This window comes from Aptenodytes patagonicus, chromosome 11 (genome assembly GCF_965638725.1).
Source record: "Aptenodytes patagonicus chromosome 11, bAptPat1.pri.cur, whole genome shotgun sequence".
Lineage (NCBI taxonomy): Eukaryota > Metazoa > Chordata > Aves > Sphenisciformes > Spheniscidae > Aptenodytes > Aptenodytes patagonicus.
The window spans coordinates 24158270-24174661 of NC_134959.1; the positions used below are offsets into that span (position 1 = coordinate 24158270).

General features: G+C 43.9%; 1 protein-coding gene across 1 annotated transcript; it reads left to right on the top strand.

Annotated features, from left to right (window-relative positions):
- The first annotated feature begins 209 nt into the window (after positions 1 to 209).
- Positions 210 to 15801, top strand: PSME3IP1 (proteasome activator subunit 3 interacting protein 1). The gene is made up of 7 exons (XM_076349565.1): positions 210 to 296; positions 3551 to 3696; positions 3888 to 3986; positions 7484 to 7605; positions 11760 to 11893; positions 13842 to 13906; positions 15059 to 15801. Exons 2-7 carry the CDS (start codon positions 3567 to 3569, stop codon positions 15274 to 15276), a joined length of 768 nt encoding a protein of 255 aa, XP_076205680.1. The 5' UTR covers positions 210 to 296; positions 3551 to 3566; the 3' UTR covers positions 15277 to 15801.
- Positions 15802 to 16392: the final 591 nt, after the last annotated feature.

A 16392-nucleotide genomic window follows, 5' to 3' on the forward strand; every position in this document is an offset into this window, starting at 1 on the left:
ATCGCGGCGCGGGGCCGCCCTGACGTCGCCTGGCAGCCAACACCACCCCCCCCCCCCGCGCGCCTGCCGTGCGCGCGGCCGTTCCGCGCGCTCCTCTGCCTTCCGTAAGAGCAGCGGGGATTGGCTACCGGGGGGGAGGGGCCGCCTGAGGAAGGGCTCACTCGGTTGGCTCTTGCGGGCGGAAGGGGCGGGGCGGCCGGCGGCGGTGAGCGAACCGGGGCGGGCCCGCGAGAGGGGATCAATGGCGGCGCTCTGGGCCGGGCCGCGCCTCTCGCTGTAACGGGCCGGCGGCCGCGGTACGTGCTGGCGGCGGCGGCCCGAGCCCCGGGGGCGGCGGGGCCTGGGGCAGGGGTGGGGGGCTCTGTGAGCGCGGCGGGGAGAGCGGCCGTGGCCGCGGTGCGGGGCCCCTCCTGGTGCAGGGGCGGAGAGGGCCGGGCCCGGGCCCTGTGAGCGCGGCGGGCCGGGCCGGAGGCCGTACCGCGGGGGGAGGCCGCTCCCGGAGGGAGTGGGTGGAGGGGAAGGTGGAGAGAGGGGGTGGCGGAGAGGGCTCGGCGGCGCGGGCGGGGAGCAGGCCCCGGCCCAGCACGCCCAGGCCTGCGCCGCGGAGGCTCGCCCGCTCCGGGCGTACTCGGGCACCGTTAGCGGCGGCTGCCGGATCCCGGCGGCGGGTTTCAGCCTGACTGCGCCCTGGTGGGGAGCGGCTCTTCACCTCCGGCTGTCGGGTGGCTCCGGCCTCGGTGCACGGCACTTTATGTGATGCGGTGCGGGGAGTGCCGCCCGAGCTTCTTGCGGTGATGGGTAGAGGGGCCCGTCATTTAACGGAGGTCCGAGTGCGTTGGGACGTACGTACACGGGTACTCAAGACATTGTCTCTGCTCCGGATCTGTTCCAGCCTAGGTGACGGCAAGGGCAGTGAAGTTTTATTTTTTTGATCCTGGGAATGTTACCAGCTGCTGGTACCAAAAGGTGCGGTTTACAGCCGTGGCGTACTGTACTTCCATCGGTTACGATGGCAGCGTATCGCTCGCTAGAATACAGTCCCCAGACAAGAACGTAGGTGAACAGGGGACCATTTCATAACACGTGTGTTTTCTCTGGTCTGGAAGATTTTGCTTGTGTTTGAGATGGGGGAGGGCAAAGAATACCACAAGATTAGCAAACTTCATAAGTGCAAGTGTACTTAAATGCGATGCTGCTTGATTCTTACTTTTTTTTCCCCCCCCATCTTTGTGCCCCAGGATGCCGTTGTCAGTAAAGTTGTTATTTGCTGAAATGCGTTTCATCAGATGCCGCTTCCCAGGATCGTAGTGAAAATACCGTAGCTGTATGTCAAGTCATAATTAAACCTTAATCCACTTTGGGTATCTTAAAGCGTATTGTCTAAGTGAACTGGCAGAACCAGAAGACAGGTGGTTTGCTGTTGAAGGCTTTAGTCCTCCCATGATACTGTGCCCTTGCTGAATCCCTCTCTTTCAGTTTGTTTTTATGACTTTCTGTCACCATTGTACTGGAACCTTTCGTTTCCTCTCTAAATGGACGGGTTGAGATGACGCAAGTGGAGAACCAGGTTATCTTGTTTATGCAGCACTTGGGTAGGAAAGCTGGCCTTGTGATTAGGACCTGTATTCAGGAGGGAGATTCAGTTTTCATCTTCTCTATAGGTTTCCAGCATGAACCGCTTTCAGAAATGACACTCAAGGAGCAGGTGTTCCATGCTTTCTGGAAAGCGGACTTGTCTTAGGGTGGATTTTTGTTAGATATTAACAAAGAAACAAAAGAAAGAAAGAAAAGTGAAGGGAAAAAAAAAAAAAAAGAAAATCACCAGCCCTTGGTCTGTCCTTGCTTTCCCCAGTTCTTAAGAGAATCCGTTTGTCTTGTCGTCTTCTGATAATTCCCGCCTTGAGAATGCATCCTGCTGTCACAAATACTTGTCCAGTGCTCTGACCTGGATTTCTCCCGAGACCTCAATTTGGCATTTGTATTACAAGCAATACCCCACAAAAGCATCGGGTTTTGTAAGAATTTCAGGAGCCTGCTTCCTGCAGGAGCGGTTCCTTGTGGTAGGAAGGGAGGATGATAAACTGGCTCCTTCCATTATTTGGGTTACTGCATCCTTCCCTCCCTGGAAGAGTAAGTGTTCTCTTCCAGTGCTGAAATGCAGGCAGGGTGAGATCCTAAATGAGTAATGTTTGACAGTGCAGGGGGAAATCGTCTGTAGTCCTTGGGGTACGTGATGAAGTTATACCAAGGAAATAAGAAGAAACTAGAAAAACGTGTGAGGTTAGCATGACTTCAAATGAACAGCTGCGTTTATCTTGTGTTTACGTTCTACTTGCCTATACAGGCTCGATGTGAGAAACAAAAATAGGCATTAATGCTTCATTCTGTACCACGGAGCTGGCAGAATAGATCTTGAAAGGAGCCACTTAAGAAGGCACAAGCAGTTTGTTTCATCCTGGGCTTACAGGAGTTTCCTTCTTAGGATGACTCCTCGGAGCATCTCCACCCTACCCCTACTTTTGACATGGGTACCTGGCCAGCACTCAGTATTAGGACCTCTTGAAGCAGAGGGCGGGTATCCTGTGTGAGAAGGGGCTGTGCTCACTTGGTCAGAAGTGCTGCTCCTGTTTTCTAACCCCAGCCCCATTTAAGCCCAAGGGAATTCCCTCTTTCACTCGCCTCTTGAACTCTGCGTAACCCTGACAGACAGCCGCCCCGCATCATCTGGCCAAGCCTAGCTCTCCCCAGAGCTGCAAAGAGGTTCAGAATGCTTTTGAAGGTTAAAGAGATTAGTTGCTAATTTCTGAAATCTTGCTGTTAAGCACTTATAAATATACGTATTCAAATCATTGAAAACAGGCAAGCTTTCTCGAGTTTTCACAGGATGGGCGAAAAGAAATTAGGTAAAGTGAGGGCAAAGTGTCGGATCCTTTCTCCAGAGCAGAGAAGTGTAAGAACTGAAATAAAGGGATGTGAGTGTAGGTGTGGGGTTTTTTTAATTTATTTTAATTTAATTTTTATATTTCTTTAAGCAAGGTGAATCCAAGGTGGGCTGGGCGAAATTCCATTAAAATCATAGAATCATTGAGGTTGGAAAAGACCTCTAAGATCATCGAGTCCAACCGTCGACCCAACACCACCATGCCCACTAAACCATGTCCCTAAGTGCCTCATCTACACGTCTTTTAAATACCTCCAGGGATGGTGACTCCACCACTTCCCTGGGCAGCCTCTTCCAATGTTTAACCACTCTTTCGGTAAAGAAATTTTTCCTCACGTCCAAAATGTGGCTTTTAGAAAAGTAGCCTGAGGCAGACACCTAACAGGGAAGACATAATTATGAAGAAGAGTAAAGAAGGAGTAATCGGTGGTGCTGTTAGTCTTAGCAGTTGTGCGGTGAGTAGGTATCTCAATCAGTACTTACTACGTGGTCTTTAGAGAACTGAAGTTGTTGTAAGTGCAGCGGGTCTGTTTTTCAGGATGTGTAGTAATGTCTCATGCACTGACAAGTGAAATCAGGCCCCTGGTGTCTTTCATACTGTGTTTTTAGGACGGGCTGTTCCACAATGGATGGGAGAGATGGTACTGCTGACCTTGTGATTAACAAGAGGTTTGTGTCTGAATCGGAGCTAGAGGAGCGACGGAAGAGAAGGCAAGAGGAATGGGAAAAGGTCCGAAAACCTGAGGATCCAGAAGGTATGGGCTAGATTTTAGTAACTACAGGAAAGAGATCTGAGAATATTTCACTTTTGTGGAAAACGGAAATACAAGGTAATAGCTTGTATTCTACAAGTTCAAAAGGTTTTTACATAAAGAAACTAAGAACTGTTGGTGATTTAGTATTTCTAACATATGGTCTCACTTTCTGATTTATTTCTTCCTTTCAGAATGCCCAGAGGAGGCATATGACCCACGTTCATTGTATGAAAGACTTCAGGAACAGAGAGAAAAGAAGCAGCAGGAGTTTGAGGAGCAATTTAAATTCAGTAAGCACCAGCAGTTACTATTTTGAACCGAAACCCAGCAAACTGCATCTATTGTGTGCAACGGCTGTATACAACATCTGACTAAGGGACGTATCTGTGTGTCTTGTCTGCCTCTCTAAGGGATAAACAGAGGCTTCAGAAAAGTATTATTGAAATCTTGTATTTTTCAAGGATGGTGGATGTTCCTGCAGATCAAGTATTGTTCTGGGCACCGAGGCAGCACTGCACACATGCGAAACTCAAAAGTTGCTTGCAGTTATGAAGCTGCATTCCTGTAAAGCGTGGAATACTAGGCTTATTTTACACATTATATCAAAAAAAAAGCCCTGGTACAAATCCATGGAAAAGTGGAAATGTAGCGTGGTTTTGTGACTCTTGAACTCATGCTTTAACACAAGACCATCCTATTTGAATCAATAAAAAGAAATCTTGTTCCAGCAGCTGTTAGATTTCCAAGCTGTAATTAGTTGATGCAAAAGTGATTTGAGACTCAAGATTACTATTTGGAAGAAGTAAACATACAGGAGTTGATTAAAGTAGTAGATATTTAACTCTTCTAATGAAATGGAAACCTAATTTCTACTGATGTTTGAATTTCTGGTTTTATAGAAAAATCCTTTGCATTGTATCACCTGTATATGGGCTGCTGAGTGCAAAGATGATAATGAGAACTAGAAAATTATTAGTCAACCATTTTGGGAAAAAGGGAGCTATTGGCTCTATCTAAAGAGAAGTGAGGATGATACTGTGGGACTCCATTTTAAGGTGGGTTCTGATCGATTTTGGTTCTTTAGCTGGAAGCCTTACCCTCAAACTGTTGTGTTCTTTAAGCTCCAGTTTGCCTAACTGGGTTCCGTCTAGAATTTCTCTTGTATTTGCGACGCAGCAGAACTGTTTTACCTTTAACTATGGCACAGTCTTTGAGTTCTGTTAGGTAACACTCCCTGCCCCTGCGGACGCTGTCGAGTGCGTTACTGATTACCATGATTGCCTTTCCTCTTTTGTAGTACATGCTTTTAGAATCGTTCCCGTAGCCAAATTTCTTTGGGAGAAGGTAAGTGGGAGGAAATGACTAAATAAAGACCAGTGATGGGTGCACTGTGGACCACTAGTTTACCTCATCAGGGTTTGGCCCAGTTTGGCCACTTGTGACAAGATTTGTCCTCTAATATGCTTGAATTTGCCTTAAAATGTTCATAAGTATTTTTTCTATCCATGGGAATTTTGGAGTAGAAGACGAGTTTAGTGCACTGTCATTCTGATCAGTCAGAATTGATGATGGGACTTGGGAGGAGAAACACCTTAATGCTGAAGAATTGTGTTTGCATAAACACACAAACTTAATTACTCTAAACCTTTTGTGTAGATAAAAAACGGTACACAGACTAGCTGTTCTTTCTGATAGGTTATTCAGCACTGCAAGAATGTCTTCCTTTTCAAAGTAAAATAATTTTAGTAGAATGTTACAGCATTTAAAATGAAAAATAATACTAGTATTCTCTAAAATGCAACTTTAAAAATTTTCTTTCTGAATGGTTGTGGTAACCAAAATAAGGATAAGTGGAAGTTATTCCGTCTCTTAAGTTTTGCTTGTATTTTTAATGGTGAAAAGTGGAAAGTACAGATAGCAGCATTAATGCATTAAAGTCTCCAACTGTACCTACGGGATTCTTTCCAGCTGGAGAGTTTCCAGTTTACGTCAGTAAACTTTCAATCCAAGTAATCTTTGGTGATGTGACTAAGCAATTCTTGTCCAAGTAGCCACCAGAAGACTGACTGCTATCAACCTACATGGGAAGGGCTTCTAATAACTGCCGAAATTAATTGTTTCCCTCGACAAGTTATATTAGATGTGCAACGTCTTCCCTTTGGTTCAGGCAGGAGACCTGTAAACCAAGTGCTGGAATGAGAGGCATCCCTGAGAGGGGGTAACTGAGAAGTAACCCAGCCGCTGCTTTTGAGGCAACCCTTGCAGAATAACAGATACCTGCTAACCAGGAGAACAAAACCTACTGCAGACTATTTGGTAGGGAATCTCAATAATATCAGCCATAAGGATCTCTATGGCTGCTTCTCTTAGTTTGCAGATCAGGCAGGCAGAGAATGAAGTTAATTCACGTCGCTCGCTTCAGAAAACGTCCAGAGTTTCACTACTTCTGCTGTCTGTTTGAAGGGGCCCTCAGCAGTGGTAGTGAATGCTACAAGTTACTGTTTAAAGATTTACGAATGAGCTCTGCATTCTTAGAGTGGGAAAGAGTAGGGATCAGCCTTTAAAAAGTAACCTCAAATAATAACTGATTTCTGGAGCTTTTCTGTCAAAGACAGACGCTTGCCAATTATCAGTGTAAATGGATTTCTTAGCTTGCCATTAAACTTGACTATGTGGGTGAAGATTTAAAAAAATATGTCGACCTCATGTAAAAGCCTAAAAATCCTCTTACGGAATTAAGCTCTAATGAAGACTAAAGGTGATGTTTGGGTTAAGAGTTCTCAGGATGACTACAAAGAGCAAGACTTGGTCTTTCTAAAAATATATTTTTTATTACCTTTCTAACAAAATCATTTGACTGAGAGATGTTGAACATTTGCAGAACAGAAAATAAAAGACCTTCCTGCCACACTAGCGTGTACTTTCCTTAAAGTAGGGTAGCATGTTTAGAAAGGATTTATTTTTATTTGGAAGTTAGGAATTGTCTTGCTGCTTCTTTTTTTTTTTTTAAACAGATGTTAATCTCCGTTAAGTTACTGATTGTTTGCTTTAAGAAAATGTACTTCCTATTTTGAGGCAAGATTTATGGGGAGAAGTAATGTGTTTTTTTCCAGTTATTGGTTGGTTTAAGCACAGATTCTGAGGAGACAGGCTTAAACTCGGTGTCTGAAACCAAAACAACAAATATATCATTGCTTAATGTGGTTATTCCTTGTTTTGTGTAACCTCTTCCAAATGGCGTTTCAGAACTGTGGAAAGGCTGCTTGTGTGAAAACTTGGTCAATTTTCCTTAATTATGTCAGCGAGTCCAAAAGCATTTCATGGCTTCCTATGAATTGTGTCTTGCTTTTGTCTGTAGTAGTAGCGTTGTGTTCAAACTGTGTTAGTTTGTTGCAGTTTGTGTGCTTGACTGTGTAAGAGTTTCGGCTTGTTAGCATCCAGTATCATTAACCGGGAAGTATTTTTACTCCTTAATTACAGAATCCAGCAGATAGCTTGTGGGGTTTGCTTTGTACCCTTTACTTGGCACGACAGCGTGACTGCTGGAGTACCCAATTCACTCAGTCGCCCAGGACTCTACTCCCTGCATTCCCAGTGACTTTGTGCAAATTGTTCTACCTCGGCAGTATTAGAAATGTCGTGTGCGAGATGTGGACTCTTACCTGCATTTATGGGGCAGTTTGAAATCCTCGGAAAATGTTCTAAGAGAATGGGAAGTAACGCAAAATAAATGGCTGCTCCCTAAGTGCTTTTAGCTTATCAATATGCATTCTTTTTCTTTATTCAGAAAATATGGTAAGAGGCTTAGATGAAGATGAGACGCATTTCCTTGATGAGGTTTCTCGGCAGCAAGAGCTACTAGAAAAGCAACGAAGAGAAGAAGAGCTGAAAGAACTAAACGAATACAGAATATCCTTTGCATTAAAATGGCCGGTGGTTATATAGAGGAGGATAAGAGACTGGGCTGTAGTTTTATTCTGTCGTTGACATTCTTTCTATAAAACTGCTTTACAGAAGATGTACAATGATAGACTTTTAAAGTTTAATGTTTTCATTGTAGCTTGGATCTCCCACTGTAATGTTTGATATTCCCCCAACCCCCACATGTCTTTGGTACTTTTTTTTCCTTCTCCCCCTCCCCATTGTTTGGGGTTTTGGGGGGTTTTTTTTTCCCCGTTATTGAGGACATGAAATACCATAGCTAAAAAGAGAAAGAGAACGTAAAGGCAAAACAGCATATTGCTTCTAATCTTTTGCTCTTGTTTTCTTACTGAAAAGTAAATGTTCTTGTTTGTTTTTTTTTTTTTAACTGCGTATTGGCTGTTTTTAACATACTTGTTTGAAATAATGTTTGAATTGCTCTGTCTGTTATTATTCTTGAAGTATTAGCTACTTTCTCCCTTGCTGATAACTGCAGGATGAGAAATTAAATACATCTGTGCAGATGCGCTGACTTTCTTCTGGGAAGTCAGTGCCCATGGAGACTCAGCTCCTTTGGGTAATACAGACTTTTAGGCAGTACTAAGAGCAGGACAGTTTGGCTTTGCTGTTAAATGCCAAATTTTCATGAAGATGTGCTAGAAGATAATATAGGATGCTTTTTGTCTCTAATCAGTGCCAGTCAAGGGAGGTTGGAATGATTTCAGGATTTCTGTGCTAAGCTAAATGTTGTTTTTTTGAGGTTTACTGAATCTGTGCAGAACCTGATGGTTTCTTTGCCTCCTAATGAAAACCATTGCTTTTAAGTCATCACTGAACAAAGCACAAGTTCTCAAGGATGCTTTAGTATAAATGAAAGAGTTTGTGGACACAAGGAGGTGACCAAAAACAGCTGAATAGTGCCAATGCTACAAAGATCTGCAATACCTTGTATTAGTTAATGTTTTACAACTCAGAGCGTGTGCTCTGTGAAGAGCATCTAAGTTATCTCAGTAATGCCTTTATGAAAAAGCAATACTGATGCATTTTTTTTGCTTCAGAAATAGGCTGTAGTTGGTTGATGGATTTGGAATATTTTCTTGATTTGTTGGATCTACTAATGGGATGTTCATGGGATATATTTAGTTTCGGTGACGGTTGCTTGCGGGTCTGGCTGATGCAGGGATTTGCAGTATAAGATTGTGCTGTGGAAGCAGCTGACAGTTCTAGTTAGGTCACATATGTCTGGGGTGAACCATACCGGCCCAGAGGGAATCTTGTGTTGTCTTGAATTAGCCATGTTACACGCTGATCCCTGAATTTACTGAGCAGGGCCTGTTCAAGACGTACAGGCCGTCTAACCTCAGTCTTTGCAGTCTTAGTAATATCATCTGGCTCTCTATCTGAAGTCTTGCTGTAAATTAAACTGTAAAACTTATTGCTGATGGGGTGGAGGAAGGAAGAATGTTTTATAGTCACCTCATCTCACGAGAAACTGAGAAGTTTTGCCTATTCCGTTTCCTTTATTTTTTTTTTTATTTAACCATAATATTTCAAGCAACCTCAGGGCAACTTGCAAAATGACTCATCTGTGTTGGAAATTTTTGGTGGTATTCTTTTAAAATGCAAAAGGTGTTTTTGCATCTGCAGGTTGTTCCTAATGGTTTATCACTGCAGTGACAAAAAACAAATGTGCTGGATCTATAGGTACTGTTCAAGTGCTCTTCCAAGCTAATAAGAGGAATGTCAACCCAGTGGGTTTGATTATTTGGTCTTTTTCCTGGTAAAACATCCAATTTAAGCTACCCAGAAGCATTAATTTCATGGTAAAACATCTGTCAATATTCAAGTACAGAGTTTTTTTTCTTTCTTTTTTCCTTCATTTTTTAGGTTGAACAATCATGAAATCATATATCTTAAGGTTAAACATGCCTTGGAATATTTTAACGCGCTCTCGAGCATAAGAAATTCATATGCATGGATGCATAGGAATTTTACTTCCTCCTACATGAACAACTGGGTTTTTTTGCTCCTTACCCTATCCAGACCCCACTGGACTGACAGTGTTTAAAGATTTACAGATATTTTTTAAGCCAGTTCCAAGAAGCGTTCGAGAACAACATCCTTTTGTCTTAAATCCTATGTAAATGCAGGAAACGTCCCCCTCCAAGAAGCAGGCTTTACTGTAGGACAGCTTTTTTTAATGCAGTTGATATTTAAGACTGAGAGGTTTATTTCTAATGCAGTCTTCCTGAGAGGGGACACTTCTTGGCTAGGTATAGTGTTACATTTGCTAATGAGAGCAGTACATAAAGTCTCTGTTAAAAATGTGCTGTGTCTCTGGTAGTGGAGGAGTGTTAGGAGAATGGCATCCTGGATGGAAGTGAAAAGCCTGTAATTTGGTACCTTTTAAAAGAAAAGTCTTTGGGTTCCTCAGCCAGGCTTTTGTAGTGCGGTATTAGAATATAACAAGGTAACGAACCTAAATGTGGAAGTTGAACACTGCAGTGTGTGGAATCGTGGGTTGCAGCATCAAACTGTTCGACACACCGAGCTTTCAGATTGCTTCTGATAGCCACAGGATGGCACTCCTGTGCCATCTTAAAACATAACTACAGTTGAACAGTCTGGTTTTGACTGAGAAGACTTTCAGTTGAGGTAGGGAGCAGTCTGGGTTACTGCTGTATCCTTAGGAAAATCATGTAAGGAATGGCATCTGAACACTCCTAATTGTAAAGCGATTGGAGGCTTGGAGTGTGTCACTTCAAAGGAGGGTGTAAGAGTTTTTGATTTGCAGATGTTCAGTGGGGAAAAAAAACCCCTATGACTTCAAATATATGGTCCATCAATATGAAATTCACTATCCAATTCACTCAGTCACCCAGGACTCTACTCCCTGCATTCCCAGTGACTTCGTGCAAATTTTTCTACCTCGGCAGTATTAGAAAAGTATTAGATTAGAAAAATCTGCAATAACTGGGGCACCTGTGAAGCTCCAGCTTGTGGTTATGTCACCTGATCAGTGGAATCGTAGTCAGAGAAGAAACTGGTAGAAAGCTAGATTTAGGGTTATAAACAAATACCCTTTTAAATTAGGTTGATTTGCCTTTGCTATGTGCAGGTCAAAAGTTTTGCAGAAGCTTTTGTGACTCCACTGGCACCTCATTAACAAGCAGGATCTTTGATGGACCTCGCTTCATCAGATACAGCTGGACACTAAGTCTGTTGTCAGGGACAGGACTAGATCCTGCCACAGAAGGAGACCTGTTCAGTGTGTGTGCAGAGTGAGTGTGCCTTAATAACAGACCAAGCTCCTTCTTATCCCGTCTGAGAACCTGCTTAAGCTTCTCCACCTCATTATAAGTTTCAGCTGCATCCCACCTTGCTAACACTGTTTTAAGCTACTTAGTTTTTCTGTGCAGTCGCAGTCTTTTTGGGTGAATGTTGGACCACATGCACCCTTAATCAGATCTGTCTCCTTCCTCTCGGGGTTGGTTTTCAAACTGGCAGTGGGGCCTTGTGGCCCTTACAAAGAGATGAGCTGAAAAGTTAGAGTGATAAATACCAAACCAGAAAATTGAACTGGTTTGCTCTGGTAGGCTGAAGTCTGCTGGGCTCAGCAAAAGGAGGGTTTGAGGAGTGGAAGTAAGCCCATGTACTGCTACTTAGTTTTTTTGGTAAGGATTAAGGGTGGAAGCAGCAAATTTGAATTACAAATGTCTTGATCCCTGTAGAAGAGGGAAATAGTGTATTGCCTTTTTTTTTTTTTTTTTTTTCTTCCAGTCTGACCTTTTTGCTTTTCTAAGACCTTCAGGAAAAGGCAGGACAGTGGGTATGTTTATGGGTGCTGAATGTGTCGTGCGTTGCGCCTTTCTGACTTCAGAAAAGCAGCTCCTAGTCTGCTCCTAGTCTCTCTTTACAGGGAGAGCTGGTATTGATAGCCGAGAGAGCTCCGAACCCAGAGGGTGAAGTCTCCTCTGTCTTGGCCGAAGGTGCCAGCTAAATGTCATTACGAATAAGTTTATTTTGATAGAATATGTGAATGAACTTTGGTCGCTGCTGTCAGCAGAGCTGGCTAAATATATCAGAGAGGAAGTGTCTGTTCTCTCCATTCCTTCCCAGTTGATCCTTAACCCTTAATTCACAGCACTCTCACTAAAGTGGGAGTCAGTATGGACCCAAAGAAGGAAACTGAGAAGAAATTGCCCATGAAGTCAGTGGAAAACAAGAACAAATTCTCTCAGGCAAAGCTGTTGGCAGGAGCTGTGAAACACAGAAGGTTAGTTTCACACCTCTATAAATTCATGAGGAACGGAACCCAGTTAGCAGTGTAAAGGGAGGCAGGCCAAAACTGCTTCCAGAGAGTGAGGTGTGAACCTTAGTCCTAAAGAAAAAAGGGGGGAGGTATAAGAAAAGACCAGCCTTGCTTCTATAGGCTCTCAAAAACTGTGGGAAAAACATGAAATAATTCAAATAGATAAGCATGTGTAAAGCAAGTGGGTAGACTCTTCATTCTGGACTGCCAGGCTTGGGCAATCCTGCTTGGGGATCTAGAGGGAATCTATTTTACATCTCTATTTGTAGATATCGGTGTCACCTCACTCATGTAATTTCATTCAGGTTTGTATAATTTATCAGCCGATTTTCTCTGTTTCTAAAATGGATTGTTTTAATTGCTACTGGGGGCAGCATGGGGGAGACATAGGTCACAAGAGAACAGCTTTGTGTACTGATTTGATCCTGAGGGCATCAGGCAAGCTTCCCTTGTTCCTTGCTGATTTGCACTGATGCATCAACACCCTTTCCATCCCAGGGAGATGGCAGCTGGGTTTGTGATCTGTTTGCTATTTTGATCTTGGCCTGCAAACGCAGCTGCTGGTGTGCTACAGGTTATGGAGAAATCAGGCATGTGGGACCAGACTTGCTTCCCACAGATGAGTCGTCTAATACTTAAGATGATTACTGACATCTAGAAATTCAGTCAGGGTTTTTGAACCTGTCCCAGAGAATGAGAGATTATTTTTAGAAGCTTGTCTTGTAGGGTGATGTTTAGCTCCCAGTACAGCAGTAATTGCATGTCTGGAAACCGAAGTAAGCACTTCTACCACCTCACGTGTGCGGGGTTGAGTAGTTGTTTGGGTTTTTTGGGAGGAGAGAAGAAAAACCCTGAACTGATAACAAGCAGCCAACAATGGGTTTTTTTTCTTGTAACTGCTAGTACTTAACCCAGTAGGATGTAGAGAAGGAGCTGGCATGTGGTTAATGGCAGATCTAAAGTCTGCAGATGGCATCTGTTTGAAGAGAGCATCTTAACTGACATGTCAGTGCCATCGCAGACTTGCTTTGCAGTCTTCTATTTTTGCCGTCTTATCTTTTGTTGCAAACTGGCCAAAACCAAGTGTAGTGCGAGTTCAACATCTCCTCTCTGAGCTTTGTAGTTTCCTGTAAAGGATGTATTACTATTAAAACCTCCCCGCACAGAATAACCTTTCATCTGTACTGCATGTTCTGACAGGGACAGAAAAGAGTTAATGCATAAAAATGCTCATACTTCATCACTTCAGTTCATCACAGCTGAAGCTGGGAAGCATTTGTTGCTGTGGATGGCTTAGGACTAGGAACATGCAAGAGGGGGCAAAAGAAACTGAGCAGTGACAAGGAGGGGCTATAGAAGTTGTGAAGAGTCAGAAGTCCAAGTAGCGCGCCTTTCCCCCAACACCACTTTGGACCCAAAAAGGACCCCTTTCTGTTTTAGGTCAGACACTGCAGCTGTGTGTGAAGTGCTGCAAAACCTACTGGGCTTCTTACTGGGTGCGAGATTTCTAGATGTTTTAGAACAGGCTCTCTGGGTGCTTGAAGGAGGGGAAGGAAACCCTGGAAGGGAAAAGACACCGACATTGCACCATCAAGTGTGGTAATCATCCACATGTGCAAGCCTGTGGTCACGTGGGGTGGCTGAAGCTCAGGTAGGCATTCCTGATCTCCTGTGGTCTCCAGCTGAACAGGCAGCTCAGGGTTACTGTGTAAGAGGTCTGACTTGGACTCCCAGAGGCGTGTTTCAGTTTCCCAGGTTAAAGCCCCAGTTAACAGCAGCTAGAAGTGGTGATGGTCATCGAGGGACCCTGCTGGCATTCACTGTAGTGTTTGGGGCAAAGATGTGACTTTAACTTCACAGCAATTAAGTGGTTGCTTATGAGGAACAAGACACTTTCTTATTTTTTCCACAGTTCAGATGGCGGTAACAGTGTGAAGAGGTTGAAACTAGATGCTGATCATGACGAAAAGAATCAAGGTATGTCCTGATTTCTGCATGTGGGAAGCTGGCTGTCTCTCACCTGAACAGCAACTAACTTGGTGTTAAATCTGATAGAGGATTTGCTTTTCTGCTCCTTCATTATGCAAGACAGCACAGACTGCGGTTGGCGTGTTCTCTCTTAAAGCAGTAGAAATGGTAACTATAGGCGCTGACAGCCTTCATAGAAAATACGGCTGGAGGGAACCTCTGCAGGTCACCAGTCTATCTATCCCCTGCCTAAACCATTCCTGACAGACGTTTGTCTAAGCTGCTCTTAAATCTCCACAGATAGAGACTGTGCACCCTTCTTAGGCAGTTTATTCTAATGCTTAACTGATTTTACCCTTAAAGTGTTTTACGTGGCAACTAAGAGGAGTCTCCTTAGCTGCATTTTGAGCCTAGTGCTTGTCCTGTCGACAGGAGACATGGAGAACGGATCATCCCCTTCCTCTTCACAGCAGCATTTGATGTATTTGTATACCTCCACTATTAGCTTTTCATGCTACGAAGTGATCTTGTCCATCCTGAAACCAGTTTGTTTCAGAAAATTATGGGGAACTAGAAGAAAAATTAAGTTGCATTTCAGTCTTAGCTGTCAAGGCTGCAGCTGACTTGCTGTCAAGATACTCTGACACAAATAGGGTGAGCTGCAGTTGTGCAATGACAACCCAAAGCGCTTCCTGAATCTCCTTCTGTTCAGTAAACTTTCAGAACACTGGAAATAATTAATTAGCCATGGAAGATGGGAGATGTTGACTAGCAGAGCGATGGAATAAAACTTTTCCCCAACTATGCTGTTATATCACAAAAAAATATCCAATTACACAAAGCAGAGCTATTTATTCTTATTTAGTGGGTTTGGTATTTGACAAGCATCAAACTGACAACTTTAGAATAAAAATCTGTAATGCCAGCATAGAGCTGGGCTTAAACTAGTGATGAGGGAAAAAAAAAAAATCCCCTGAGGTAGCAAGTCCTTCCTGTCAGAATAGCTTTATTGCAGCATAAAGCTGCCTTATGCTTTAATTAAACCCTGCAATCATCCACCGCTGATGTGGCAGTAGCAGGTGAATGACACGTGGCAGTTCCTGGGCTGATTAAAAGCCCTTTCCTGCGTTCTCGTTTTTGACTGAGGTACCTCTCTTTCAGAAAAACCATCTTGTGTTCCCCTGGGGAGCAGCTCAGTGGGAGGCTCCACGGTCCACTGTCCCTCAGCAGCCGTGTGCATTGGGATCCTGCCTGGCCTGGGCGCCTACTCGGGAAGCAGTGATTCGGAGTCCAGCTCGGATAGCGAAGGCACTATTAATTCCACTGGAAAGATCGTCTCTTCTGTCTTTCGTAGCAACAGTTTCTTTGATGGTCCATAACGAAATCCCTCCGTGTGTAATGTAGTGCAGAGTATCTTCCAAAGCCCTGATGGATGCTTGATGCATCCTTCTGCCCCAAATATAATCTTTCTAGCTAACCTCTCAACTTTAATACTCAGATACTCCTAAAATAACTCATTATATCTTCCCCCCCCCCCAACTTTCCATTTCTCGGGTGCATACTGAGCCTGGAAGGAAGGCTGCCATCCTAAACCAGAAGGCACACCTAGTAATGTAACGAAGGTCTGAGGGTAGGGAGGAGAGAGCTTTATCTTTTAAAATTCTTATGGAAAGAAAGAATTCTGGTGATCTAAGAAGTTTATACAAGACTTAACAGGCAAAAAATACTCACTTGAAGCACTGAAGTCTTGTAGAAACAGCCATGTGTTCTGTTTTAAAATGTCATTTTTATTCTGTATTTGAGAAATGGGGGCAGAACAAAAATCAAGCAGATGGTGAAGTGTAGATTGCCATGACACTGTAAAGAAGTTTTAGTGTTACATGATTAAAGACATTCTGAATGCATTTTTTCTATCTCGGCTTGTGCCATTCATAATTGTTCCCTTTCCTTTAAGCAATTTCTGCTCTACCCAGCCAGCCCCTTCCTCAAACCGCCGTCCAGGAGAAGTGCAAGCCAGCCTCCTACAAATGCAGAGATGGTGATGGAAAACTCTTGTTCTGAGTGAGTTCAGAGGAGCTGCAGTTGGCTGTTCTGCTCAAAGGCCATTGCTCCTGCACCGGCGCTTGACAGTGCAGGTCATTCAGCTTTTCTGCAGCAGTGTCCTGAAGAGCGTGAATCCAGGGCGGGCAGGATACCCCAGTTCAGCCAAACCGCTTTGTGCAGAAGCTGGAGAACTCCGCCATCCTTTGCAGTCGGTGGTTGTTGGAAGTTGCATTGGATTTAAGAAAGCTTACGTGGGCGTGTTTATGGGTGGTGTGGACCAGGGAGCCAGGCATGAGCGAGAAGTAGGCTGTGAAAGCCGAGGTCCCGTCCTCTTCATCTCTGTGTGCAAACAGAGAGGTCGGTGGGTTGGAACAGCTCAGCTTGACTGCTCAGAGGTGGAAACGTCTTTGTGACAGTCTCCCTCACAGCAGTCCTGCTCTACGTACTGCACT

Excerpts from the sequence above, each read along its gene's own strand:
- PSME3IP1 (XM_076349565.1), top strand. The coding sequence starts at position 3,567 with ATGGATGGGAGAGATGGTACTGCTGACCTTGTGATTAACAAGAGGTTT. Across the intron at positions 3,697-3,887 it reads AAAACCTGAGGATCCAGAAG|AATGCCCAGAGGAGGCATAT; the intron begins GTATGGGCTAGA and ends TCTTCCTTTCAG. Across the intron at positions 11,894-13,841 it reads GGAGCTGTGAAACACAGAAG|TTCAGATGGCGGTAACAGTG; the intron begins GTTAGTTTCACA and ends TTTTTTCCACAG.